Here is a 26,625-nt window from a genome sequence, read left to right on the forward strand (position 1 = left end):
CCAGGATGTGTTTTCTTACCGGCGAGAAGTTTGTTAAGTTCTTACGTATTGGTCTTTTTACATTTACATACCTCTATAGACCACGTATAACGTGGTCTTTGATGTAAGTTCTTACGTATTGGTCATTTTACATTTTAAAACGTGGTCTTTGATGTAAGGACGTGTAGCTCGGGAAGAATGCATGGCAAATATCCATTATATGGAGACCCATCTTCTGTTATATTTCGTCACAGACGAGGCAATAACAGGCAAATGCCATTTTCCGATAAGTGAAAAGCTCGTATAATAAGAAGTACATAATAAAAAGAAAGGGCTCAAAACTGCCTTTCATTATCTCTACATTTCAATGTACACCACTTCTGCTAAACATAAATTGTATCGGTATGTGGAGCCACTAAAGCAATATGACGTCTATCTACCATCATGCATTGTTATTTATCTAAGCTCAACATATTACGGCGGCCTTTGGAAAACTAGTTTCGGCAGGTGGGTGCCACATTTCTTCCTCGGAAGCGCTCCCCACTCTGCGTGCTCCGCGCTCTTTCTCTGCACGGAGGGCCACCAAGCCCCAGCCGCCGGATGGCGACGCTCGAGACACCTGGTGGCAAAACAGGGAAACAATACTGACACGATTGAACAAACGGGCGAAGGTGTGGGCCAACAACAACAGCAACAAAACATCATTGTCATTTTGCAACATTTCAATAAAAATAGCAATGCTTCGGCAGAGAGCACACGGAAACTATAAACATCAGAGGTCATCAGAGGTTGGGGTGGGTCAACAGAGGCCAGAGTGGGTCATCAGAGGTCGGAGTAGCTTATCAGAGGTCAGAGTGGCTCACCAGAGGTCAGATTAGCAGATCAGCACTCAGCAGAGGCTAGAATGCAAGTCAGCAGCCAGCAGGGGTCAAATAATGGATTAGTATAGTGAGTCCGTTAGTAAGTATAGTCGTAAGTCCATCTCGGAAAGTATCAGCAGAGCTCAGAGTGGATTCAGCAGAGGTCAGATCCGGTCAACAGAGGTCAGAGTGGGTCATCAGAGGTCACAGCAGATTCAGCACGTCTCCGTGGATCCCGCAGACCTCCGTCAGTACCCGCGCCGCTCACCAGCTGCGGGCTGCCCTCAGTGGAAGAGGCCGCCGGGGGTGCCGGTGGGAGCGCGCGGCGGCTGACCGCCCGGCTGGCCGGCTGCCGCCGACGGTCCAGAGCTCTGACTCGACTTGAAGTTGTGCACCGAGTAGCGGTTGTACTCGCCCCAGATGGACTTCATCATCTTGCTAGAGTACGACTGCAGGCCGCTCGGTTCTGGGGAGGGGAGGCAGAGAGAGGTCAGCATGAGAGCTGCGGGGTACAACAGCGAGGCCGGTGGTTACGATGCTGAGATTCCCTGATAAGCGAAACATCTCCACACAACCGACTATTGAGCGTACTCTGAGAGGTAAAAGATCCATGAACACCAGTCATGAACACCAGACAAGTCTCCCGCCCTTTCAGTGAGCCACCCACGTCCCACGAATGATTTACTTTTCTATATTCTCGCGATCACTTTTGTTTTCCCGGTCGTGGGAGGTCTGCGGCAAGGGAAAATAGAGAGCTTACCAGGGTACGTCTAGATTGAAATAGAGCATATTCATCCTCGAAATTGCCATTGCTGCATTTATTTGGCACTAATATATAAAACAGACCGGGACGGGAACACCTAAAACAGCTTTGTTCTGCTGCTCTATAATATAAAGATACTGCACCGCACGGCACCGGGGCAATGCGGTACAGTCTACCTCCCAGTTACCAGCCGCTGCAGATTGTCTGCCTATCTGTCTGTCTGTCTGCCTGTCGGGAGATGATCTGGGTCGAGAGGTAGCGTAAACAAACCACTGTTCGGCAAGGACTCCTCTTCTGGCGTTCATAGTGCGGCCGCTCGACTGTGAGAGCTTTTGACACATCACGGTGTGAAGTGATGGCTGATTATTATCAAGAAGGGAAAGCAGATTAGCCAGGTGGTGCAAGACATCTAAAAAAGACAGCAGGCGATGATCATTAGTAGGATTAAAGCTTTGGGACGCACATATTGCGGAGGTTATCGGCGTTTTGGTGAATTGCTTAGCCGCTATATAAATGTTCAGGTTCTGTTTTCTTTGTGAATTTATCATCATATCCTCTAGAAAAAGTAGCAGTGTATCGGATAAAACATACGTATTAGCCAGTAGGCGGAAGCCGCGTTCAGTATGCTTTTATAGGTATCCCTATTATTACAACAGATCATTCTCCAACCAAGATGGTTGAGTCTGTTGGGCTGGGGTTTCATGTTTCGCAGAGTCAAGTTGTGTATATTTCTGTTGGATGATGTTAGCGTCATTAGAAGTGTAATTTAACATTTTACATTTTTAGTTTAACAGTGACGTCATTTGAAGTGTAATTTCACTCCCATATAGTATTACAGTTTATTTCAACGACCCAAATGCATACCGAGGGATTGGACTTCGCACTCAGTAGTTTCAAAGTTCATTCCATAACACGGAACGTTTGTTTATATTTCATTTGTGCGTTATCATCGTACCAAATGTGCTAAATAGATTGTAGTAAAAGTACTTACGTACTATACGGAGCTCTTGAGAATACCACACCATGATAGCATTGATTCCACGAATTATTTGAAACGAGATACAATAGCTCTGTAGTTGGGCGTCATTAATTAATATTTCTACGTCATTATGGTTTTTCGACAACATGCTTGCGTGATTTGGAAGAAAAGGGTTAGTTGGTAAATACTAGATATGATTGTCGAGCTTCAAAAGAACGGCTGTCTTTTACAAAATCATTCAAAACGCATTATACGGGTAACTAAGAAAACGAATGTGTAAGGCTGCGTTTTCAAGTCCATTTCTCCTCGGCTCTAGTGCAGTTTCTGTGGGAGAAGGCCAGTTTTCTGGCCGCTCTACAACTAACCATCACCGGTTATATTGCGTCAGTTTGCAATGCATGGATTGTCGTGACGATCGCCAATTGCATGAAAAGAAGAAACCGTGATTGAAACCGCAGCTTGGGCTACCTCTGGAGTAAACATCCGAAATCGCACGACAAAGCTATAGTCTGGTTGAATGCCATTTTTTTGGGCTGGACCGAGGGGGACAAAACATCACCTACAAACAAAGTGCGCTGCTAAAATGTGATATGGTGAACTCCAGGTTTATTCCTATTTTACGATCACGATTCGGTCACTCATGAAATCGTTAAATTAAGCTCATTCAACCTTTGACATTTTCTGCAGCCAGCAAGCCCCAGCCTTGGAATTAACATTTGCCACACCCGGCAACGTCTTGCAGCTTTGCACGTGCACGGCGCGTGCTACCGAGACAGGGTCTGTCCGCGGACAGTCCCGGGTGCAAGGTTCAGGTCTGCAGCCCTGTCAGGGGTCACCTCGTGCGACAGGGCGGGGAGGGAGCGACCGGGACGGGTCCGGAATGATACTGGACGGTGGGCGCCGTCACCGGACAGATTGAGCAAGGCGTTCGGCTCCTCACTGAGACTAACAAATCGTCCGGGGCTGACCAGAGGTGGCATTAGTCCATGGGGTTTGTTTATTGATTTCAGGGATTTTAGAGTCAAACGGTTTCAACGTGTTTACAACGGTTCCAGCTCGGCAAGGCTATCACATGATTCCACCGGGTCACTTATGGTTATCGAATGGTTCCAGACGGCCCTGGGTTTGCCCCGGCTTATATAAGACTGCCGAAAATAACTCAAGATGGGCCGCGTGTCCGTGCACGTGACTGGATGTGGCCTGTGCAACTGCTCATGGTAAGCAGCTTGTCACATTCTTGCACCATAATTTGACATGTTAAGACCCATACCAGCAGGTTTTCGGTCTTCTAGTCTGTTATATTATATACGTTAGCTTTAGGCAAAAAATTGCTTTTGGTACGGCAATAAATTCTAGGCTGCTTATTTACCGTTTTATCCAAGCATGAGACGGACAAACGTCTGATTTTCCGAGAAGCAGAAGTAAAATTAAGTATGCCGCAGGTGAGACACCTAGGTACGTCCATTTATATGTATAAGATACATATTTTTCATTCATGAAGGTTTATAAATATTCATGTGGAGTTCAACAGCTGCCCGAGTTTGAGACAAAACCAGTATCCGATGCCGCTATTTGAAACATCTTACTAATCAACTTTTGCTTATTATGAAAAGGTCCCATCCAGTACATAGTTAACCTCTTACCGGCTCTTAACGGAAATACTATAAATAGCATGAACTGTCTACTGACGTCTGTGCTCGAATTTTGTATGCAGCCCAGGCATCGGTAAAATCCTTTTTGAAAGGATTGCATTCCCGATCCACATTCCTAGTGCCGAAGTGGATTGCATTCCTACCCGCAATCCCCTTTTTTCACTTGGATTGTGATCAAATCCGCAATCCTTTTTTTGCAATCCTGTTGTATTATTATGTGCACTAGTGGATCTGGGGGAGGGAGGGGGAGCATAGGGCCGTGCCTCCATCCCCAAATCACCCATTTCTAGTACCTAGTCTTGCGAGTAATTCCTATCTAAGGCACAGGTATTTTATGGGAAATATTTCTTGCCTCAAACACCCCCACATTAAAACCTCCACCCAACCAGTGTTTCATATTTTTAAAACTCGCTCTCAAATACGTAATTTTGCCCTTTCTATGTAGTTCATCAGCGTATATTATTTTGAGCGTTTAAATTAAAAGCGTTTAAATTATTTCAAGTTTCTATGTAAAGCCCTTGATAGCAAAGTACATTAAGCCGATGAAGCCGATCTCATAATTTTCAATCGCAACAAACCATTTCAAAGCACTAATCAAACACAATCTGGATTGGATTGCAAAAATTGGAAGTATGATGCAATCCAATCCGCAATCAAATCCTGTTTTTTTAATGGATTTCAAATCCAGGTGCAATCCACCAAAAAGGAATGCAATCAGGATTTTGCAATCCTGCAATCACAATCCTACCGATGCCTGATGCAGCCTGCACACTATCACAGCGGAGACCTGTTAGAACACAGCGGAAACCTGTTAGAACACCCTTCTGTTTCTGTTTTCAGGCGAGTGCTGACTATTGATCAGGTGATCGGGACACTGCACAGAGGCTTAGTGACGTCACCAAGGCTGCTGTGCATGCAGTTAGCCCGTGCCGGCTTAGTAAAAGGTCAGGATGGGGCCGATGGGGGTATAGGTGGCCACTGGCTACTGATCATCGGCGTTGACATGCATTTTAGTGAGATTGGGAGGCACAAAACGGCATCTCGTGTTAGGGTTTTCCCGATATATATCATGGTGCAAATCACCAAGTGCTTTGATGCCTATAAATTTCGCTCTCATTCGCGACTAATGAACAGCGCTACCAAACAACTTACATTAACTTCGAAGGATCCAGCCAGCTAAGCAGTAGTGACAAGAAGAGCATTTGATTGACTACGCGCTCCGATAAACACAGGCATTTGTCGTTTAAATGAAGATTTTCCCCCGCTCACCGTCTTCTCTAGACTAAAGTCCTACACACGTCCCGGTCCTCCCCTCTCCGCCCCCTCATACACTCACTCTGAGTCTGCCAGCTGGCCGGCTGCTTGCCAGAGGCGCTGCCGGAGGTGTTGCCGGCCCCGCAGCCGCCATCCTTCCGCATGTTCTCACGAACCTTTCCGACGGCGTGCATACTGTATGGGACCGACATGGCGCGACCTGGAAACAAAAAAACATAGATATGGTTCAACACACTGTATGGGACAGACATGGTGCGACCTGGAATGGTTATGATTAATCATACTGTACGGGACCGACATGGCGCGACCTGAAAACAGAAACATGGATCAACTGTGAGGGAAGGATGGCTCATTGCGGTTCATCACGGAAAGAACGGGACGACCATGCATGGCCGTCGCGTCGTGCCATGGTACGACATGGAACATACATAATTTGATTGACCTGAAACGGACGAATGGCTTATGCTGACGGACATCACACGACATGAAACGGTTGTACGTTTCATCATGCTGCGCGGGACAGACAGCAACCTGAAACGGACAAAGATATGGTTCATGCCGCACGGTGGAGATATAAATCGACCTGAAATGAACACGCATTTCGCCTTCGTCATACCGGCTACCACATGTAACGCATTGTGAGACCAGGGCCTCGTTTCATAAAGCGAGTCCGTAACTTACATCGGTTGTTAGTCTTGCATTTCAAGCGCATGTGAAGCGATGACGATAGTTTGAATCGTTGAATTTATTTATTTGTAAGCAAGAACAGAAGGGAGAGGGGGGAAACAACTTTATCACTTCACATGCACTTGCAATACAAGACCAAAAACCGGCGTAAGTTACGGACTCGCTTTATGAAACGAGGCCCAGACATGACCTGCAAGAGGAAAAGTTTACGCTATGATCAAGAGTGTTACTGTTGTGACCATCATGGCAACCCCGGACTGCCCGGCAGACGTCAGTTATGGGGCGGGGGGGGGGGGGGGGCGGGAGCTGAGAGCAGGGACAGGTAGAACGGCCCGGTTCGATTCCCGGTGACCACTCGATTACAGCGCTCGATACAAATGCCAGTCACCCGCAAACTCATGACAGCCCTTGACACGCGGGGACAACTCACTATAAATCAACAATTCAATAGAGTCGCCTGCTGAATTTATACGGGCTGACACGTCGTGAGATGATGTTTTTCGTACTCCAGCGTAGAAGGGTAGCCATACGGCCGCCACGGTTGACAGTGATGACATCAGTCATCTTTTGCAAGCTCGTTAAAGATTTGGGCTATACGTCCCAGCGGATAAAAACAACACCTAAGGGCTGACACGTCACAAATCACGGCCTATCACAAGTCACAACATCATCGCAAGCCGCAAGGTCACACATGTAACCAGTCCCTCCCCCCTCCCACACACACATACCCCCACAACTCATGAGTCATGAGTCACTGACTCTCCCGTACTCACCACAGCGAGGGCAGTGGATTCGCGTAGTTCGGCGGTTCGACACGCTGAGGGGAATCTCCGCGCTGCTGATGGCGCCTCTTCTGCTGTAGCTAATCTCTGCTGAATGCCTCGGCCACACCGCAGAGCGAAGGAGCGACTCAGCGGTAGAGCTAATGGTGACTTCTGTGGTCGACAGGCCGACCTTCGTCCGGCCTCCCACGAGAACAAACTCAGACGTGACGGACTTGGCCAGTCTCGGCGACCGAATGAAGTGTCCTCACAGCAGCTCCGCAGGGCGGACTCTTCGAGGAATTGCTGGGCGGAGTTGGATCGCGGTGCAGCGCTCAGCGGCACGGTAGTGATTGATCACCCTTGCGGCGGCCAAGAGACCGTGCTGCGGCAGGGGCGGCGGGTCCAACGCGAGACAGAGGCTCGGGACGCAATGGAAGACCCGTGTGAGCCGCCGTCCGTACGGCAGAGACACCTAGCGGCGGGTGTGGGATCTACCTGTGCCGGGCTGTAAGAAACAAGGCCCGACTGACCCAAACCGCTCGGACCCAGCCACTCAGTGGGGGAAGGGAGGGGAGGGGGAGACTAGGGGCGGGGCAAGGCACCGCGGGGAGGGGCGGGGTGCGTGAGCGCGTTGCGTCAGCCGCGTGGAACGGTCCCGCTGGCAGAATTGGCCGGATCACTGACGATGATCGGACTTTGATGGGAGCCAGGACCGCGGACAGCAGAGGTCAGGTGACCCCAGCCGTTGCTCAGAGCAGGAATCACGCACCGATCACGTGGTGGGCGGCCCAGATGAATGAATGCATGACAAAGGAACAGCCGGCGCAGTAGCAATGGAAAGTTTCGCTCACAACAGACAGACGAGACAGTAAGAGGTCTGGAGACGTGGGTCAGCAAATCGGCCGATATGCTCTCGCGGCTCGCCTGAGTTTATGCAGATTGCAGGATATTGAAATTTGGCAAGTCACAAGGAGTTTGAGCATTTACCTCCAACCCACTACATGACAAACACGTCACACAAATACACGGAAAACGGCCTTTCAGACTTCTATATGCTTCTATAGCGGGATGGGCTCCTACGTGCCATGGGGCCGACAGTGTAAGGCCTGAGGCCCGGCCGAGACAGAGAAGTCTCGCCCATCCGAGGTTCATGGCTCGTCACGGTGGGGCGGCTGACGCAACCCTTCCAGCAGACACGCAGAAGGGGCACCTGACGCAACCGGACCCCGCGACCCGACCCCAGTCCCCACCCCTCCCTGGCCGTCCCAGGGGTGTTCACGGGCACCGCACACTGCTGCGTGCGCTGTGTGCGGTGCGTCCAGCAGGCGTGGGGGTAGGGGATGGGTAGGCGGTTCTGACGTCACGGCTGCGTGCGGTGGACGGTCCGCTGTGGCCAGTCCCGACCGGCCACAGCGATCGCTGTGTGCGGTGACGGAAGGCTGACGTAGGGACGAAGTGGGCGGAGCTTGGAGGCTGTGTGCGGTCCGACCGCACACAGGGCCCGTGAACAGCCCCCCGGGAAGGGGGAGGCGCAGTTCAGAAACTACGTGGTGATTTCAGTGCGACTCGATTCCGTAATGCCGAGTTGCGCGTTAACCCGCGCCCCACTGGGGTCTGTGTATAACACGCCCTACTGGGGGGGGGGGCTATTCATAGCCCCCCCCTCCTAACTCCGAAACTACTGGGCCGATCGTCAAAATTCAAACGGCGTCTGATAGCCCCGGAAAAACTGTCGAGCGAAACCTAATTTCATTGACCTCGAGGTCACCGATGACGTCACAGGTCAGGTCAAAGTAAAAATTATTAGCACTTTGGCTTGTTCACATTTTGGGCTCTGGCCGCCGTCTTACAAGTCAGATCAGGCTCATTTTTGGTTTCCACACTCGTGAACAGATGCTCTAGATACCTTGTGGGTACCAAACTTGTACTTTGATTTTCAGGTCAGGGTCAGGTCATCACAGGTCACGAAAATATTATATCATGCGTCGGTCACGTGACACATGTTTTATGGTCCATTTAGGCCATAGATTTCGAATTTGATGTCGTCTGTGTCATTCAAGGTCATTTTGAGTCGAAATTAGCTTAGGTCAGGTCACTTTCAGGTCAAAAAAGGTCAAATTTTGAAGTTGAAATTTTTCAACAAAAAAGGTGTCTATTGGATGCAGTTTGAGCTCAGGAACACGATGGTGCCATTTATATTGGTGTACGATCCTAAATACGTACTGGAAAATTGATTTGAAAAATTAATAATTGTGAATTTTTTGCAATAATGCGTATAACTTGGCCATTTTTGAAGATATTTAGCTAAAACTTGCTAGAGTTAGTCATAATCATGCGTTCTGTCACATATATTCCGGTTTTTTCGAAAAGTCAAAAACTTTTTGAAAAAAATATAAAAATATATATTTTGAATATTATTATAGGTATCAAATTTTCGAAATTTTCAAAATTTTGAAAATCCGAGATAGCAGTTTGATAGCGCGGTCAATTCTGAGTTCTTTCATGCAAAGAAATTGGATCTAGCTTAAAAACTGAGCTCTTGGGAGCGATTGCCGTGGTTCAATGTTTTGCGTCGAAATCGGACGAACATGACGTCACTCTGACGTCATTTCCGGCCGACCTAAAGTAGCTACGAAGTTCAAATTTTGACACAAGGTGTCAAATTGATGCAGCCGAAGGTACTGAAAGTTTGGCGTCGATTCGTCAAGTGGTTTGAAAGTTATTGCAGAAAAACGGGAGGGGGGGGCTATAAATAGCCCCCCCCCCCCCCCCAGTGGGGCGCGGGTTAATGGTACAGAGAGGCTATCCATTTAATGATTTCGCTGTGCGCCGTCTAGTAAATGACAAAGTCGCCCACTAGTAAGCATCTCGATTCTAAAGATAGAGACCCGCAGAGCCAGCAGTTGAAGCTGGATCAATCGCACCCCAATTCCAAGAACACAGCAATCGCAAAAAGAATTTATAGAACCAGCGAGAGGTCTTGCTGTGTATTTCTTGTTCTGACACGATATGTTCTATCAGATTGCGATATGTTCTATCAGATCAGATAACAGTCCACTATTCCAACTGCGACTTCAACTGTTTAGGACAGGATCACCGGGAGAGACAGGTTCAGTCATATAACAGTCAGCTCGACTTCGAAAGGCACGGCGGCATCATAGTTGCAAGCGTTGCCAGTACGCCACCGTCGAATTAGACAGCGTGACAAGGTAGGACAGAAACGACAAGGTTACATCGTAATTCGGAAGATACGGCGTCATTAAGTGCGAATGTTGCCAGCGCTCCACACATCCCAAGCAGATCAGACATTAGAATACACCCTACCCTCAGGACGCTACCATAGGACACATACAGGAGAACGATCGTACCGCTGTAATATATGTGGTAAAACATTCTGTTAGAGACTGATATGAGTCATCAGAACATCGACTCTGGCCGGTTAGGAATACGCCCTCAGGACACCACCGTAGGACCCCACACAGGAGAACGGTCGTATATACCACACTGTGATCGATGCGGCATGACATCTGCAGACTCATTGGTCGTTCTATCAACTCATTTGATCAAATAAGTGCACACCGTCATATTCTGGCCGATTTCCAAAATACCAGTCCCCTGGCCAATACCATATACACACAGGCCAGAGACCGTTCAAATGTGACGTCTGTCGGCAGGAGTCAGTGTTCTCGCGATGAGCCATTCATGAACACATCGCATTCAGAATAATACGCGAAGGTTCCACGATGAAACCTGAGTGAGGCAGAACATTTGGATAGCTTGTCTAAACAAAGGGTCGCACTATGGATTCGTCATACGGCTGCTCCATTTGCCAGAAACCGTAGGTTTCATATCAGGCATGACAGGACTCGCACTGGGGAGCGATCGTATCCACATGCATACCTACAGTCATTCTGTTCTGCAACGATGCTCCTACCAAAGGACATAATCGTAAGGACAGGCAGGTAAAGCGACGGCACGGTCACATCATACTTCACGGAATGTACGGCATCATCAAGTGCGAACGTTGCCAGTACTCCACCAACGAATGAGACATTAGCAAGGAACGCTTAGGTAGGACAACTACCGTAGGACCCATACAGGAGAACGGTGTACCGCTGATGGAAAGCTCGCCTAAACAAAAGATGGCAGTAGGCATTGACCTAAACAAAAGATGGCATTGGGCATTGGCCATAGACGGCTGCTCCATCTGCCAGGCATCATTCATAGCCTATCAGGCATGACAGGACTCATACAGGTTAGCGATCGCGCATAGGTATACGGGCGACCGCACAGGTATACGGGCGACCGCACATGTGTACGGGCGGCCGCACAGGTATACAGTGATTCTGTCCTCCAGCGGTACAGGATAGGACAATATCGTCGGGACAAACAGTTTAAAAACGACACTGTCTGATCGATTCCGAAAGGTACGGCAAACTCAAGTGCGAACGTTGCCATTACTCCATCGACGAATCAGACATTACGCCCTCAGGACAACGCCGTAAGATTCGGGAGAACGGCCGTACCGCACTGTGATATATGCGACAAAGCGTAGCTGTAAACATGACTGACTCGACTGACCAAAGCATTGCCTACACGAGTCTTCTGACCGGTGCCACATTACGCCAATCATTTGGCCTATACCGTATACACACAGGCTAGAGACCGTGCGCATGAGACATCTGTTGGAAGACTATGGTGATCCCGCAGTGAAAAGGCTTTGCGGAACACCCAGACGCATTCACAATGTAAGGAAGGTCTCACAAGGTCTCACAATGTAAGGAACGAAAGAGTACATTTGGACTGTTTGTCTAAATATAGGATGGCAATAGTGATTCGCCGTACAGCTGCTCCATTAAGCTCGACACCGTTCAATATTCCAATCAGGCATCACAGGACAGGGGACCCTCACAGGGAAATGACCGCACAGACATTATGCTTGCTCACTACGGTTTACATGGTAGGACAAGGATGATGTAACCTGCCAGTCACACACGATTACCGACACAGGAGTGATCGGTGTGTATAACCCACGGGACATCAGGGCAGTAGTACGCATGAAACTGCGAAAATTTACAGGAAAACGTACAACAGGCAGGAAGCGCATGTACAGAAGGAAGCACGCCACCGCGTTCCAACTACAAATGCATGGTAAGGATGCCAAAAAGTAATCGACAAATCAACCGACAAAAACAAGACAGTTCCATAAATTTATTTCATGATCCAACTCAAAATGAAGGCTGCCTTTTTGGGTTTCAGTCCCTAACGCCCCGGAATGTTAACCTGAAAGATAAGACATCTGTTAAAACATCTCTCAACAAAAGCTGTTCACCAGCAGACACAGCGGAACACGAAACACAACAGCGCGTTCTCTTTGTACAAGTTTATTACAAAAACGCCCGTTCCCAGCCACCTGTCGAGCGCACCAGGCACTTTAAGTTCACCACACTCCCCCATATGTCTCTCGGTGTTCACTCTCGCTTTTTGCCGGCGTCGGCCCGTTTTTCGGCGATGACGGCGTCATACTTTGACTTTGACGAGTACCAGAGGGCGAACGGGATGCCGAGGGAGGGCAGAGTCATCACGGCAAACACCAGCCAGTCCAGCTGCGGGCGGGGGAGACAGATATACGTCAGTGATGTGATGGGACGGGGCGCGCAATGCACATCGGTGATGTGAGAGAGAGAGAGAGAGAGAGAGAGAGAGAGAGAGAGAGAGAGAGAGAGAGAGAGAGAGAGAGAGAGAGAGAGAGAGAGAGAGAGAGAGAGAGAGAGAGAGAGAGAGAGAGAGAGAGAGAGAGAGAGAGAGAGAGAGAGAGAGAGAGAGAGAGAGAGAGAGAGAGAGAGAGAGAGAGAGATACAAAGGCAGTGCACGTTCCGTCATTGATGTGGGAAGGCATAACCAAAATCGGAAGTGAAATAGAGGGAGCAGACATGCGCAAGTGCCTCCTATCAAACTAAACTGAAAGAGCATCTACTATTATCAAAATTAATTATCACCGACTATCCAAACTTTCACTGTAACTATTGTTACATTTTCCACAACATATTCTGCTGCTGTATGCTGTTACAGATAAATCTGACACATAGTATCACAAAAGTTCGTTAACGCCCCAGTAGCTCACCAGGTGAGAGGAAAACTTCTTGTTGTAGTCGCGGAAGGCGACGATGCCGCCCTCTCCTGGCTCACTGGTGAAGCCGACCGTGGGCTGAGAGAAGGGCGGGAGGGCGTTAGCTGTTTATCGACGCCAGAGAAAAAGGTAGTGGTTTTACTAAGGTCAGGGGTGGACAGAACGCCCAGCAGGCATTTGGAAAACAAACCCATCTGATCTTTTTTAATTAAGGCATTTACAAATTGACATAATGCATACTTCTGGCCACGATGTGCATAATTTACACAACAGCATATCACTTTTTACCTAACAAGAAAAGCTACCCGTCAAATACGTTCATTTATATGTGTATTCATTATTCAACCACAGATCTCTACAAGAATAGGAGCACAGCATCATACAATTACATCACCATCCCCTGAGTGCGTCATCCCCTACCCATCAACCGCCCTGTCCCCTCGCTACCCCCCCTTTCACCACCCTGTCCCTCCCTCGGCTCCTCTCTTCCTCACCTCAGAGGCGGTCTCGCTGTCCAGATACGACACGGTGGCCGCCGTGAAGTTATAGTAGCCGTACTTCAGCGGTCTCACCACCAGTGTGTGGCTGGCGTTAGCGCCCGGTGCCAGCCGGTCCAGAGTGAAGTCCGCCTTCCCGGCGACAATGTCGAAGTCGCCCGCACCAAAGCCGGCCTCCTGAACCCGCACGTTGAGTGCCGCTGCCGAGCCGACGTTGAAGAGGGAGTAGCGCACCACGACGTCCTGGCCTTCCACGAGGTACTTGTTCTGGATCTGCGGGAGGGGAGGGGGCGTCATCACGATGTTCTGAACTTCTGACCCTCTATCAGGTACTTATTTTGGATCTGTGGGGGAGAGTTCAGTGGATGATGTGGTATTGGTTATTGATGGGTGTGGCATATGCATTAAGGGAAAACTTTTGTAAATTATCTATCCAATAGTCCTCCAGAGACTTAATGGATAAGGTTTGTCAACTAGCTTGGAAACATTGAGTGCAAGGTTACATAGCATAATAAATGTTTTTTTTTTAATGAGCTTTAACTGCATGACCATATTTTGGCAGCTAACCTGCAGATATGGCTACATTGGACTAAAAAGTGTACGACTGTGTCAATTATCGCCATGCTCTTTCAAAATAGGTACAATTCAAAAATGTTTGTGAACCTTCCAGAGGAGGAATTAAGTGTTGGGTATTAAGCGTCATTTTAAATAAGCCCTGCTATGTGTTAAGGGAGTCAAAAATGCCAACAAATCCATATGAAATGTCTAGAAAAAAGGTTCAAGCCAGTGAGCCCCTTTCTGAATAATTAACACAATTAATAATTAGGTACAGGGGCATTTTTGCTGCATCCTTAAATGGCTGCTTGCTCTCAAAGTTTGCAAATACAGTTAGGAAACTGTTGGAAAAGCCTGTTAGGATACTGTCGTGCGGCATCCTTTACATATATCCTTTTGTCTTCGCGTCCTTTGTCCTACCTCAACAGCCACATTCGTGCGGACCGACTTACTGGATCAATACCAGAGTCGGGTCAAGCCGGCGCCAGCCCGCCTCACAAAAAGGATCGCGTGCTCCAAAACAACTTCTATCCAACCAATAGCGTTGCAGCCCTTGTTCTCTCGTCCAATCGTTGCTTTCCGCGTAGCGGCCACCGCCCAAAGAAGAATCGGCCAACGCCCAAGTGTCCGTCGTATATAAACTTGTGTTCGCTTGGTTCAATACATTCTGTTCCCGAACTCCACGTCTTTATGTCGGGTAAGTCTGAGTTTACTCCCTCACTTTAACCCCCGACATTTTGGTAGCAGCGGTGTGTCTATTCTTTGCTGTTATTTGATAACGTAATTTTACGCCGCTTGCCCTCATATTAATTCAATATTTAGTCTTGCAATATTTAATTCTTCGACTATATCGTGTTGAGTGTTACTATTTTTCTGCGTTGTTTCAAGTCGACACATATTTCTATTACTTGGTGAAAATGGTGCCTCCCACATCTCAAGCGCTCCCTTCGTCCATCAATATTCACCAAATTGCTTCGTTCATTGCGCCTTACGATGGGTCATATCCGATCCAAGATTTTTTCGAAGAGATTAGAGAAGCCAAAGTTTTGGGAGCTTGGCCAGATGTTGTCGCACTAAAAGTAGCGAAATCTAAGTTGCAAGGCAATGTCGCAGATATGGTGCGAAATCGGTACGAGTTGAATCATGCACCTTCGTTTGAAGAATTCTCCCAATTATTGACGGCGGCGCTTCATACTGAACGCCCAGTATCGGCGCGACTCCAGGAGCTGATGACATGCTCTCAGCATCCGTCGGAGTCCGTCGATGCATTTTCATCAAAAATTCGAAACTTAGCCAAACAACTACCTGAGTGGGACCTTGACGAAAACTCAAAAACACTGAAAAACCAAACAGCTACGGCAGCTTTCATTAAAGGGTTGAAACCCAGCATTCGGCAGCACGTACTGCCACAAAATCCTACCACGTTTGAGAAAGCAATTTCTTTGGCCAGAACAATGGAAGCAAATGCTTCTTTCTTTCCCACCGAGTCAGCCCTACCGGCCACCTGCTCGGTGGAATCACCAGCCCCTCAGGGCAACCCTGATATTCATGCCCTACAAAGCCGAGTGGCAAGTTTAGAGTTGGCGGCTGCGATTCCGGCCCCGCCTGCTCAAAGAGGTCGCGGCGGCCGAGGCCGTCCTTACTCGAACAGGGGCCGTTCTTTCAATTCACGCGGACGAGGCTATTCTGCTCCGGCTCCTCGTCCGCACAACTACCCGTACCGTGGCAGCTCACACTGTCACGGCTGTCACTGCGGAGATCGCCGGTGGCGACACAGATCCCCGTCCCCGTACGACTCTCGGCGCAGGTACTCCCGATCTGTGTCGAGAGATCGTCATCGATCGGACAGGTCAATGTCGCGCTCCCCCTCCCCAGCTCGCCGTGAAAATCGATACCGGTCGAGCCCCTCCCCAAACGGCCGGCGCTCGCAACGTCACTAAAGGGAGAACAGGCGTTTGCGAGCGTTGCCGAAAAATCCGATAGTGTCCAACAACGAACTTTCGAACCACCCATTATTTCAGACATTTCGATATCTCAAAATCAATGTTCTGCTTTGTACGATACAGGCTCCAGTATCTGTTTGGTAAATCGAGAGTTTCTTTCCGATTGTCAGTTCACAGTGTCCCCAAAACCACCGTCTATTTCGATTCTTGGTGTGACTGGCTCGCCCATTGACATTCTCGGAGAAGTTACTTTACCGATCACGATTCTCGGTAGACAAATCGAACATACATTTTTCGTCACAGAGAAAAAGCTTTCATTTGGAGTTGATCTGATTTTAGGTATTGATTTTATCATCAAGCATCAGCTTATGTACAGTCCATTTACTTCACAAGTGACATTTTTACAACCATCAGCTCCAGTTTCAATCATACGAAAGACGCAAAGTCGTCTGTCGCCAAAACGCCGAAAACGAGTCCGATTTCTACTTGGCACAACGGATTCTCCCCTTGACTCTGATTCAGGCAACCCTTTGACTACCAACAAAGAAAGTGAAGCTTTCATTATCGATGAGGAGAAACATTTTTCTTTATTTATGCATGAGAACGTCGAAATACCTGGTCTCTCTGAGATGTTTGTCAAAATGAATTTGCCCCGTAATATGCTTCCATCAGAAGCACCGTATTACGTGCAAGGTCATATCGATCAGTCTCTCCAGGGCATTTATGTTGCTCGTATGGTCGTGTTCCTTACTACAGCTCATGTCTTCGTTCGTGTGGCAAACGTCACACCTTCACCTATTTTACTCAGGAAAAACCTGCGTATCGCTCAGGTGAACCCGTCGGCTGCATCACAGCCAAACGACTTGACTTCTGAGACAAAAACCTTCCAAAACCAACCTACTGTAGCATCTGTTGAGGCTGAAGATAGTCGGAAAATCACGCCAGATGATTTTGATTTAGCCCACATACCGGAACCATACAGAACCGAACTACGAGATTTGCTCATGAAGCACTCGTCTGCTTTTGGCACATCATTAGCGGATATCAAAGGCACAAATGTGTACCAACATGACATTGAATTGGAGGATACAACACCCGCGTACAAAAATCCATATCGTCTTCCGTTTGCACATCGTGATATCGTGAAGTCAGAAGTTGACAAATTGCTCGCTAGTGGTATTGTGGAACCAGCAGTTTCCCCGTACAACGCTCCTATTCTTTTAGTGAAAAAGTCATCAGGAGGTTATCGCCTCGTGTCTGATTTACGTCTTCTCAACCAGAAAATCAAAGATGACAAGTTTCCAAATTCTTTTGCATCTGATGCAATTGATAGGTTAGCAGGCTGTACTATTTTTTCAACTTTGGACTTGCTGAGCTCATTTCATCAAATTCCACTCGCTCCATCGTCAAGACCGTACACTGCTTTTACAGCAGACAACGTGCATTTACAATATCGAATGGTACCCTTCGGCATGAAAAACAGTAGCGCAGCTTTAAATCGTGCATTGACAATCGCCTTGTCTGGATTACATGGTACCGATGCTTTCCTTTATGTTGACGATATACTCATTGCCAGTCGTACATATTCCGAACATTTAGAAAAGTTAGACCGTGTCCTCACACGTCTGATAAAAACGAACTTTGTTCTCCGACCTTCAAAATGCTCTTTCATGCAACGGGAAATTAAGTACCTTGGTCACATCATCGATGAGCACGGAGTACGTCCTGATCCGTTCAAGGTTCAGGCCGTCCAGGACTTTCCACGTCCTACCACAGTGAAAGAAATTCGTCAATTTTTAGGCTTCATTAATTTTTACCGCCGCAGCATTGACCGCATGTCAGAGTTGGCTGCTCCTCTAGTGAACCTCACTAGGAAAAACGTAGATTTCGTTTGGACCGATGACTGTCAAAAGAGCTTTGACAAGATTAAATCGTCATTGTTAAATTATCCCGTCTTACGATTTCCAGATTTTACCAAAGATTTTTTCCTGTCAACTGATGCCAGTGATTTTGCCATCTCTGCTGTTTTGGAACAACAGCACGGCAAGGACCTCTTACCAATCGCTTTTATCAGTCGACAGCTCAACAAAGCTGAAAGAAATTATTCAACAACGGAAAAAGAATGTTTAGCAATCTATTGGGCATTTGAGCATCTTCGGTGCTATCTTCTGGGTCACCGTACTCACGTTTTGACTGATCATCAACCGCTTCGTGGTGTGTTCAAGGCTACCAACCCAGGTGGCCGACTCACCAGATGGTCTCTCAAATTGTCCGAATATGATTTTGATGTAACTTACGTTCCTGGTCGTCTCAATGTGAAAGCCGATGTTTTGTCTCGTATCAAAATTGATTCACAGTCAAAAGATGATTTTCTTGGTTACGTTTCGGCTACCGCAATGGATCACGAAGGGTGGACACGACAGAAAATCAAAGATGAGCAAAGAAAAGATTCTAACCTGATTCCTATCATTGACCGACTTAGTGGAAAGAAGACAGACACAAAAGATTTACAGTTACATGAAGAACTTTCGAATTACTTTCTCAGTTCTGATGGTGTTTTGTATCACGTCGCTTCTCAAAACAAAAAGACGAGACCATTCCTCGATCAGATTGTCGTACCAGAACCAATGAAGCTGGAAATTATTCGAAAATACCATGATACAATTTGGTCTGGTCATCTCAGGTTCGAGAAAACGTTGGAGAAAATACGATTGATTTTCTTTTGGAAACACATGCACACGGATGTCAAACGTTATGTTGATGCGTGTCGCCCTTGCATGGAGAGACACGCTCACAAAAGCATCAAACGGGCCCCACTACAACGAACTTTGAAGCCAGAATACCCGATGCATATCGCTTCTTTTGACATAGTGGGCCCTCTCAAAACTAGCTATCGTGGCAATACTCATTATTTGAGTTGGATTGATCATTTTAGTAGATATCCCGAAGCCATTCCCTTGTCTGAAACCAACACTGAAGCAGTAGCAAAAGCTTTTGTCGAGGAAATTATTTCTCGGCACGGTATCAGCAAAATTTTGCTTAGCGACCGTGGAACAAACTTTACGTCCAAACTTATGCAAGCCATATGCAAATTACTTGGCGTGAAGCGCATCCTCACATCCCCTCGCCATCCACAAGCAAATGGTCGTGTTGAAAGACTTCATTCCACCATTGGGAATATTCTGTCACACTTCGTTGACTCCACACAAAAGAATTGGGACGAAGTCCTGCCTTTGGCTTTATTTGCCATTCGTTCCTCTGTCAACCGTTCTACTGGCGACACTCCAGCACAGATATTCACTGGTCGTGATCTGATACCACCTATTGACATCGATACTTTTACTCCGTTCGACCCATTTACGTCTATCGATTCATATCGTGATGTTCTCCACAAACATTTGTCTTCTCTTCACAAAATCGTTCTCGCCAACAACGAGGACGCCATTCAGGCCCAAGAACGCTCTCATCCCACACAAACAGACACCCCTTCTTTCAGTCCAGGTTCACTGGTCTATCTTTACAACCCTCAGTTTACACCCGGTCTGACAAGAAAGTTCCAGAAACTGAACCGTGGTCCGTACCGCGTACTTCAGATGACAAGCCCAGTGAATGCAAGGATTCAGCACATATCCAATGATGCTGACATTCAACTGGTGCATGTCGATAGATTGAAGAAGTTCAGAGAGAACTTAGAGACAAAGAGTAGCGATGAAAAGCTCCAAGAGAATGACCCTGATGACCCTTCCGTAGGCGATGCCACTGCGCGCAGCAATACTGGTACTCCCGATACCATTACACTGCCGGCAATCCCAGGGAGAAATCGAGGCCCCCATTCAAACAATGAGCTTCAAAGAGAAAATGAAAATGAAGGAAATTACGATTTAGCGCTACTTGAAGAAATGTGGAATGTGCCCGAGCCCGAACGCGATCGCGCTCCAGATCGTCGGCCTGATCAACCGGCATATGATCTGAGACCTCGAGAAAGATTAAGGGCACCAGTACGATATACGTAGCGCAGATGAGAAATGAAAGAAAGAGATGATGAATATGGCCAGAGAAACAAAGCCCAAAGAGGCAAACAGAGCTCTTAGATTTAAGGAAATGAGAAGTGAGAAGTCCTCACTTAAATCTATTGTCATAGGATTAGAAAGTATAAGGTCAGGTGAAGAATAGAAACATGTGTCGGCAACGCAATTTAACATGTTACTTACCATACATGTTGTTATAATGCTTACATATTTATGAATTTTTCTTGATGCGTATGCGAATTATTATTGACTCTATAGTGTACCCTTCATGTTTTCAGGTGATAGAGTGCTGTGGTACAATCATGCAGCCCCCGTTTTTGAAAATTTACATACTTCTTCTGGTCGCAACCTTCCCAACGTCGTACGCTGATTACGACATTTGTTATTTTGAAAACAGCACGGAATCATGTGTTGTAGGAGACTTTCAGCATCCCTTAGCTGAACTTCCGGAAAACATCTGTTCAGTCGATCTTTGTCCGGACGATCTCCCATCTTGCCTGTTGTGTTCCGACTGTTCTGTAGTAAATTGGGTTACTTATGGCTACTACAAAGGCCGTTTATACAACGCTTCTCATATGCTAACGCGACCATTTCCGAACAAACTCGGGGACCATGCTGCCTATGATTGTACCCGCACCGTAGGCATCTCCAAGGGACGACAGGACCGACAACCCTGCGCCTGTCCGGAGACCCAGCCATGTGGCGGAGATGCCGATTTTTGTTCAACGTTCCAATGCAACCGCGCATCCACTTGTTTTTGTTTGACACGACACATAGAGATAGTGTCTTATTTACAGGTTACGCCTGATTTTGGTTTTGACAACCCATTATTTGTTTCATTTAAAGCATGCATTTATCGTGAACCCGTTCTTAAGCATTCGTCCCGCAAGCTGCTCAGCATTGATACAGCTGAATTTTCAAACAAGTTTGTACATGTCTCATTTCATGATCCCGTTTTTACTTTTAATGCATCCGGCACTTTCATAGCTAGGAAAGATGGACTGGAAATCATAGAGCCAATCACCGATTCTCACCAGTTTATCTTACCATTGTCCTTCCGATACACAGAAGGATCTCTACAATTTACGTTCGTCACAAAATCCGGTGACATTTTAACTGGTTCGGTAATTGTCCCTAGTTCAACTCACTGCTCAAGGATTGTGTGCACCTTTTGCATGGATATGCTTAGAAATCTGTCATGCATGTCCCCTACATTCCAGTACATTATCTATGGTTTTCTCATCTTTGTCACGGGATTCCTTCTTATCTACATTCGATACACACTTGCAGCTATATTTAGCATGATACGGACTGTCTTGTTTTTTGTATATGGTATCTACCGTTTCATTCGAGCCTGTTTCCGTCTCTCCCTTCGAACGGGAGCGATGGCAGGTAAGTCAACACGTAATCGTGTTCAGAAAAGCATTTCACAATTGTCTGCTCTTTCTTCCGCTTCGACGGATGAGCCAACGCGCCAGGAGCCAAGTACGAGCATCAATATATCCCCAGAAATTAAATATAGCATCATTATTCTTGCCCTATGTTTACCATTAGTGCTGTCTTCATCCATCCATGATGGATGCAATGAACTCAAAATTTTGACTTCTCAAGTCTCTGCGTGCGAAAAACAAGCTTCTGGAGGAGAAAATTGTTACATTTCAGGACAAGCCCAAGTTACTCTGAACAATATTGGTTCAACCACTTGTATGTTTTTCTCTGACGATAGTGGCTCAAACATTTACTACTTGAGGCTGAAATTCGAAGACATCAAATGTCACTGGTCAACGATACACCAGTACTACACTTTCCCGGTATCCGTCCACCTGTCAACAAAATTAGTGTGCCCAAATTTCGAATATTGTAGCTGGGGAGCTAAGTGCCTCCCCAGGCGTGAACATTTTCCCGATATTACAAAAGAATCTTTGTCTTGGCCTGGTTTTACCTCTTGCATTTCGGTCCCAGCCAAGACACGTTTTTGTGCAGTGATTCATTATGATCCCTGCCTGCATTATAGATGGTATTTGATCCCTCAATACAATGCAACATATAGGGTAGATAAAATTACTGGGCATACTTGCAAACCTTTAATTACTTTGTCGGAAGCCGTCGACAATCAATTAGTGGATACCGTCATTTCAGATCAAACAACTTCCAATTCTGGAATTCAAGTCTCAGTTTTAGGAACATATGATCAACCTTTATCCTTGCCATCCCCATATTTTGTTCAAAATGTTCATGATGCCTCTGATTCCCATTTGGAATCGGCATCCCCTAGCTCGCAACCAGTACCTGGTCAGTTAGGGGATATCCAGGCAGCTACACCACTCGCTACTGACTTCGTTTTTAATCCTCTTTTAGTTGACTGCAACTCATATGAAACGACATTACATTGTCACCTCCCGCAGAGCTACATTTCTGTTCTCCGCGATCAACGACCTAACATCCTTCCCCGAGCAGTTCATAATCATCACCTTTATGTTAATAAGGACGGAGCACTCGAGTCAACTCTCCTTCAGAGTGCTCCAGTCGTTATTCATATTAAGTTTAGCAACATGCGCATTACCCTTCATCATTATAAAATTTGTCCTCGAATTGAGGCAGTCGAGTCGGTCACGGGTTGTTACTCATGCTCCGTGGCCGCCAAAATCACCGTTCGTGCAAAGTCAATTTGTGCGCCTGGTCTTGTTTCCGTTTCACTGAATCAAATCCCACTTTCTACCCGCTCAGTTCATCTAACTACTGAAAGCTCTCTCGTGACGGTACAATTTCTTACTTCTGTGCCTTGTCACGAGGAACGTATTTGTTTCTATCACAATGAAATTCGTAGTTGTGAGCCCCTTTCATTCTGTTTGGACGCTCCAACTATTCGTTTGACTCAACGCAACGAAACTTTTGGCCGTTCCACAGCTTTAATTCAATCTAGTGGTCTTTTCGATTCTATCCTGTCGACCACACAAAGTATTGGAACGACCCTAACCCAAACTTTGTATATTTTTCTTGGCATTTTGGCCTCTATATTTATTTTTTCACTACTCATCACACTTATCAAACGCTAGTCGTGTTCAAAGGCAATTAGCCTATGCACTCACATGTTCCGCTACTCGCATTATTGTTTGACCATGTTATGCACTGTCCTGCAACAAGCATAGTTGCCATGCATACCTTATGTTGTCTTTTATGTAATGTAAGCGGTAGCGTAACATGTCACTTTAGTGTCCGATTGTCAACTGACACAAGTGTTTGCGTACAATGCCTTCGCCATTGTCCAAAACAGCATACACCGACCGACCATGTATATACTCACAAAACTGTGCACTGTACTTGATATACGTGTAGCCTGGCTCCATGCCTATCTGACGATGAGCCAGAGGTATGTGTATTGTGAACTTGTACAATCAATTTTCAACTTTAACGATTTAAGTGTATTGGGCTGTGCGCCGCAACATAATTTGACGATTGTTCTTTCCTTGCCGCAGTCAGTCTCCTTGCCCTGCCGCCATGCCAGCCCGGGTCCATGGGACCGACAAAAGGCCGCTGCTCGCCACACCGATAAGACCGCCACCGAGCAGCACGTCCTGCCTGCCTGGCACGGGCCCAGCCCGGCAGCAGGGACGTCCAGCTCTCCTGCACCACCGCACGCCACCTGGCGCTGGAACCCGTTAGCCTTCAGGCAGTCTGCTCTGCAACTTCAAGACGACGCTCTGCCCCATCAGGCAACGTCACACAGACAAGCAGACTGCCCGACAAGAAAAGGTTTCTCACCAGCGCCTGGTACCAAACGCCATGCGTCGCCTCGCCAGCCAACAGATCGGTGATCCACCATCAAGACCGACCACAGTTACGCTCGTCGTCTTCCACCAGCCAGGACACGTGAACTATGCGGGAATCCACCACACTCATGACGCGGTGGCAGCACGTCGGCCCGGCGCAGCGTCAATAGCGCGCCGAGGTCCGATCATCAGCAGCCGTCCGCCCCGGTCTTCAACATCACCAAGAAACCTGACCGGGCGGCCGGCATCGCCAGGCTGCCACGTCCTGAGTACACAAAACGGATTCACCGGCCCGACATCTCGGCCGTGCTCGCGTGTCTGGAACTCCTGGCGTTCGAGCGTAACCACATCAAAGGTCGACCAACATCAAGGATCACCAAGAAGGCGATGCCCTGACGTCCAATGGCGACATCCGGATAGACATTGCGGTGTGTGTGTGTGTAACTTATCGGTGTGCAGCATAGTGACGCCTCCTGTCGTCGGCTCATGGGGAGGGTGACATGTGTCGTGCGGCATCCTTTACATATATCCTTTTGTCTTCGCGTCCTTTGTCCTACCTCAACAGCCACATTCGTGCGGACCGACTTACTGGATCAATACCAGAGTCGGGTCAAGCCGGCGCCAGCCCGCCTCACAAAAAGGATCGCGTGCTCCAAAACAACTTCTATCCAACCAATAGCGTTGCAGCCCTTGTTCTCTCGTCCAATCGTTGCTTTCCGCGTAGCGGCCACCGCCCAAAGAAGAATCGGCCAACGCCCAAGTGTCCGTCGTATATAAACTTGTGTTCGCTTGGTTCAATACATTCTGTTCCCGAACTCCACGTCTTTATGTCGGGTAAGTCTGAGTTTACTCCCTCACTTTAACCCCCGACAATACTCATCAGTTACAGCAGCCAAGGCGATAACAGCAGCAAACATAACAGCACCTCTCAGTCACAAATCACTTCCTCACTTTCCATGTGTGCATGTGCAGGGCTTAGTTTAGTGCATCCTCATTTACCATCTACAGGCAATTTATATTAGAATGATATGTGCATTAAAGGGACTATCCCACCTTCTAAAATGTTGTTAAAACCAGTTAAATTGTGCCCGACTTTATAGATTGGATGACCAGGAACACGGTTCTGGCATTTATTTTTCATTCGACATCTTAGGCTTCCCATAATCCAAACACAAACTTTCAAATATGTGACGTCACAGCCCAAAACTACCTCCTTCCCCAGGCCACATTACTGTCATAAAGCTGATTCTTTTTACTCTGTAGGCACCACAACAAAGTTCAGACCAAATTTTAAGCGATTTTTCAACGAACAAACCCATTTAAATCAGAATGACTAAACGAGGTGACGTCACACTAACGGTCGCTCCATGTTGAAGATAGGGCCTTGTACAAGGCCCATTTTCAAATGAAGGGAACAAATTTCTACAACACCAAGAGGCCGCGGGGGTTGCAACCTAGATAGATAGTGGTTTCTGAGCCTCGCCCCAAACTTGGCTATCTCAACTCAAACCCCATGTTAAAGGTGGGATAGTCCCTTTAAGTTCTGTCAAATTTACTCATTTACTTACCTACCTACTCAAGAAATTAATAGACAGAAAACCAATGGCAACTTATATTAAATTGATTTCTTATGCATCTAGATATTTTCCTTCTCTTTAATCCATTGCAATTGTGGCAATAGCATAGCTTGTTTCCCTACCACTTCCATGGAAAATGTAAGGTACCTACCTACACAGCCTGTTTAGTGATTCCCTTTATGCCAAGTTCAGTAAGTTATGCTTTAGAGATTTCAGATCTTTAACCAATACTGATTTAACGGTACTCACCAGTTTCTGTGCCAGGACCCTGGCTATGCTATCCTCCTCGACCTTAAACTGGTCCTCAGCAGTGACATCGGCCTGGCTCACCGCAACCACCGCCAGAAGGCCGGCGAAGACTAGCATGTGCTTCATTGTCTGAAAACAGCACATATTTCCTTGTGAAACAAAACCTTTTCAAAAGCTCACTGGCTTGATGCACCAATCAGCTACCTACCACAGGCATGCACAGAGGCAGATCCAGCTCAGAGTTTGGGGGGGGGGCAAACCATAACAATTTTTCGATTCTTTCCATGCCTCGTCCATAGACGTAATGTTAATATTATGCCGTTTGGGGGAGGGCAAATGCCCATTTTGCCCCCCCCCCCCGCCACTGGGCATGCAAAATGATAAACAAACCTAAAAACGAAATGACGAAAGTGGCACAAGCAATGATATTGAACTATTAGAGCCTTCTTTCAACATATTGTCGTGCAAAAACGCCAAACAATTAACATTTAGTTATCAGACAAATATTTGCAAAGGAATACATACCTGCACTAAATAAAACTTCTAAATTATCAACAAAACTCACATTCACAGTTCTTCAAGCTACCGGCGTCAAGTGAAACAGGAGACAGATGATGCGCTTGTGCGACGCTAATCAGCTGTGAGGAAAGGAAAATGTGGAAGTTCTGCTGTGAAGGCTAAAAATCAGTGAAACAAATATCTGAAAATGGGATTCGTTTCTTACTTTTTGATCGACTTTTGGCCAAAAAAGTAGTAATAGTATGAAATATGAGTCAGGAAAATAAATAAAGGACTATCATAACAAGCAAACCTTATAAGCGACTTATGATTGTTTTTTACTCTGAAGGGATTTATTAGTTGTGCTGGAATTTGGTAGCCCTACTTTCTGTGACCTCAGTTGACGTGGACGGATGTCT

The 26,625-nt window shown here is 47.0% G+C and overlaps 2 protein-coding genes across 3 annotated transcripts; both read right to left on the minus strand.

Moving 5' to 3' along the window:
* Positions 1-200: 200 nt before the first annotated feature.
* On the minus strand, positions 201-8,230 carry LOC122373873. Its single transcript, XM_043352277.1, has 4 exons — positions 6,969-8,230; positions 5,570-5,707; positions 1,108-1,305; positions 201-598 (listed from the first exon to the last, which is right to left on the minus strand). The coding sequence occupies exons 2-3, from the start codon at positions 5,697-5,699 to the stop codon at positions 1,124-1,126; spliced, it is 312 nt and encodes a 103-aa protein (XP_043208212.1). The 5' UTR covers positions 5,700-5,707; positions 6,969-8,230; the 3' UTR covers positions 201-598; positions 1,108-1,123.
* Positions 8,231-12,155: 3,925 nt separating this feature from the next.
* Positions 12,156-26,523, minus strand: LOC122373878 (translocon-associated protein subunit beta-like). 2 transcript variants are annotated; one of them, XM_043352299.1, is made up of 5 exons: positions 26,274-26,523; positions 25,709-25,837; positions 13,584-13,859; positions 13,084-13,167; positions 12,156-12,565 (listed from the first exon to the last, which is right to left on the minus strand). In XM_043352299.1, exons 2-5 carry the CDS (start codon positions 25,832-25,834, stop codon positions 12,431-12,433), a joined length of 621 nt encoding a protein of 206 aa, XP_043208234.1. In that variant the 5' UTR covers positions 25,835-25,837; positions 26,274-26,523; the 3' UTR covers positions 12,156-12,430. The 2 variants fall into 2 exon arrangements, with proteins under 2 accessions (XP_043208234.1, XP_043208225.1); XM_043352290.1 differs by having other exon boundaries at positions 26,234-26,345.
* Between the last annotated feature and the right edge of the window lie 102 nt (positions 26,524-26,625).

Source organism: Amphibalanus amphitrite, unplaced genomic scaffold, assembly GCF_019059575.1.
Source record: "Amphibalanus amphitrite isolate SeventyFive unplaced genomic scaffold, NRLGWU_Aamphi_draft 000039F_arrow, whole genome shotgun sequence".
NCBI lineage: Eukaryota > Metazoa > Arthropoda > Thecostraca > Balanomorpha > Balanidae > Amphibalanus > Amphibalanus amphitrite.

Bases quoted from the DNA above. Each gene is read 5' to 3' on its own strand.
- LOC122373878 (XM_043352299.1), bottom strand. From the start codon at position 25,834: ATGAAGCACATGCTAGTCTTCGCCGGCCTTCTGGCGGTGGTTGCGGTG. The intron at 13,860-25,708 runs GTGAGTACCGTT...CCCCTCCCGCAG, and splicing joins GGGTCCTGGCACAGAAACTG to ATCCAGAACAAGTACCTCGT. The intron at 13,168-13,583 runs GTGAGGAAGAGA...CCCTTCTCTCAG, and splicing joins ACAGCGAGACCGCCTCTGAG to CCCACGGTCGGCTTCACCAG.
- LOC122373873 (XM_043352277.1), bottom strand. From the start codon at position 5,699: ATGTCGGTCCCATACAGTATGCACGCCGTCGGAAAGGTTCGTGAGAAC. The intron at 1,306-5,569 runs GTGAGTGTATGA...TCCCCTCCCCAG, and splicing joins GGCCAGCTGGCAGACTCAGA to AACCGAGCGGCCTGCAGTCG.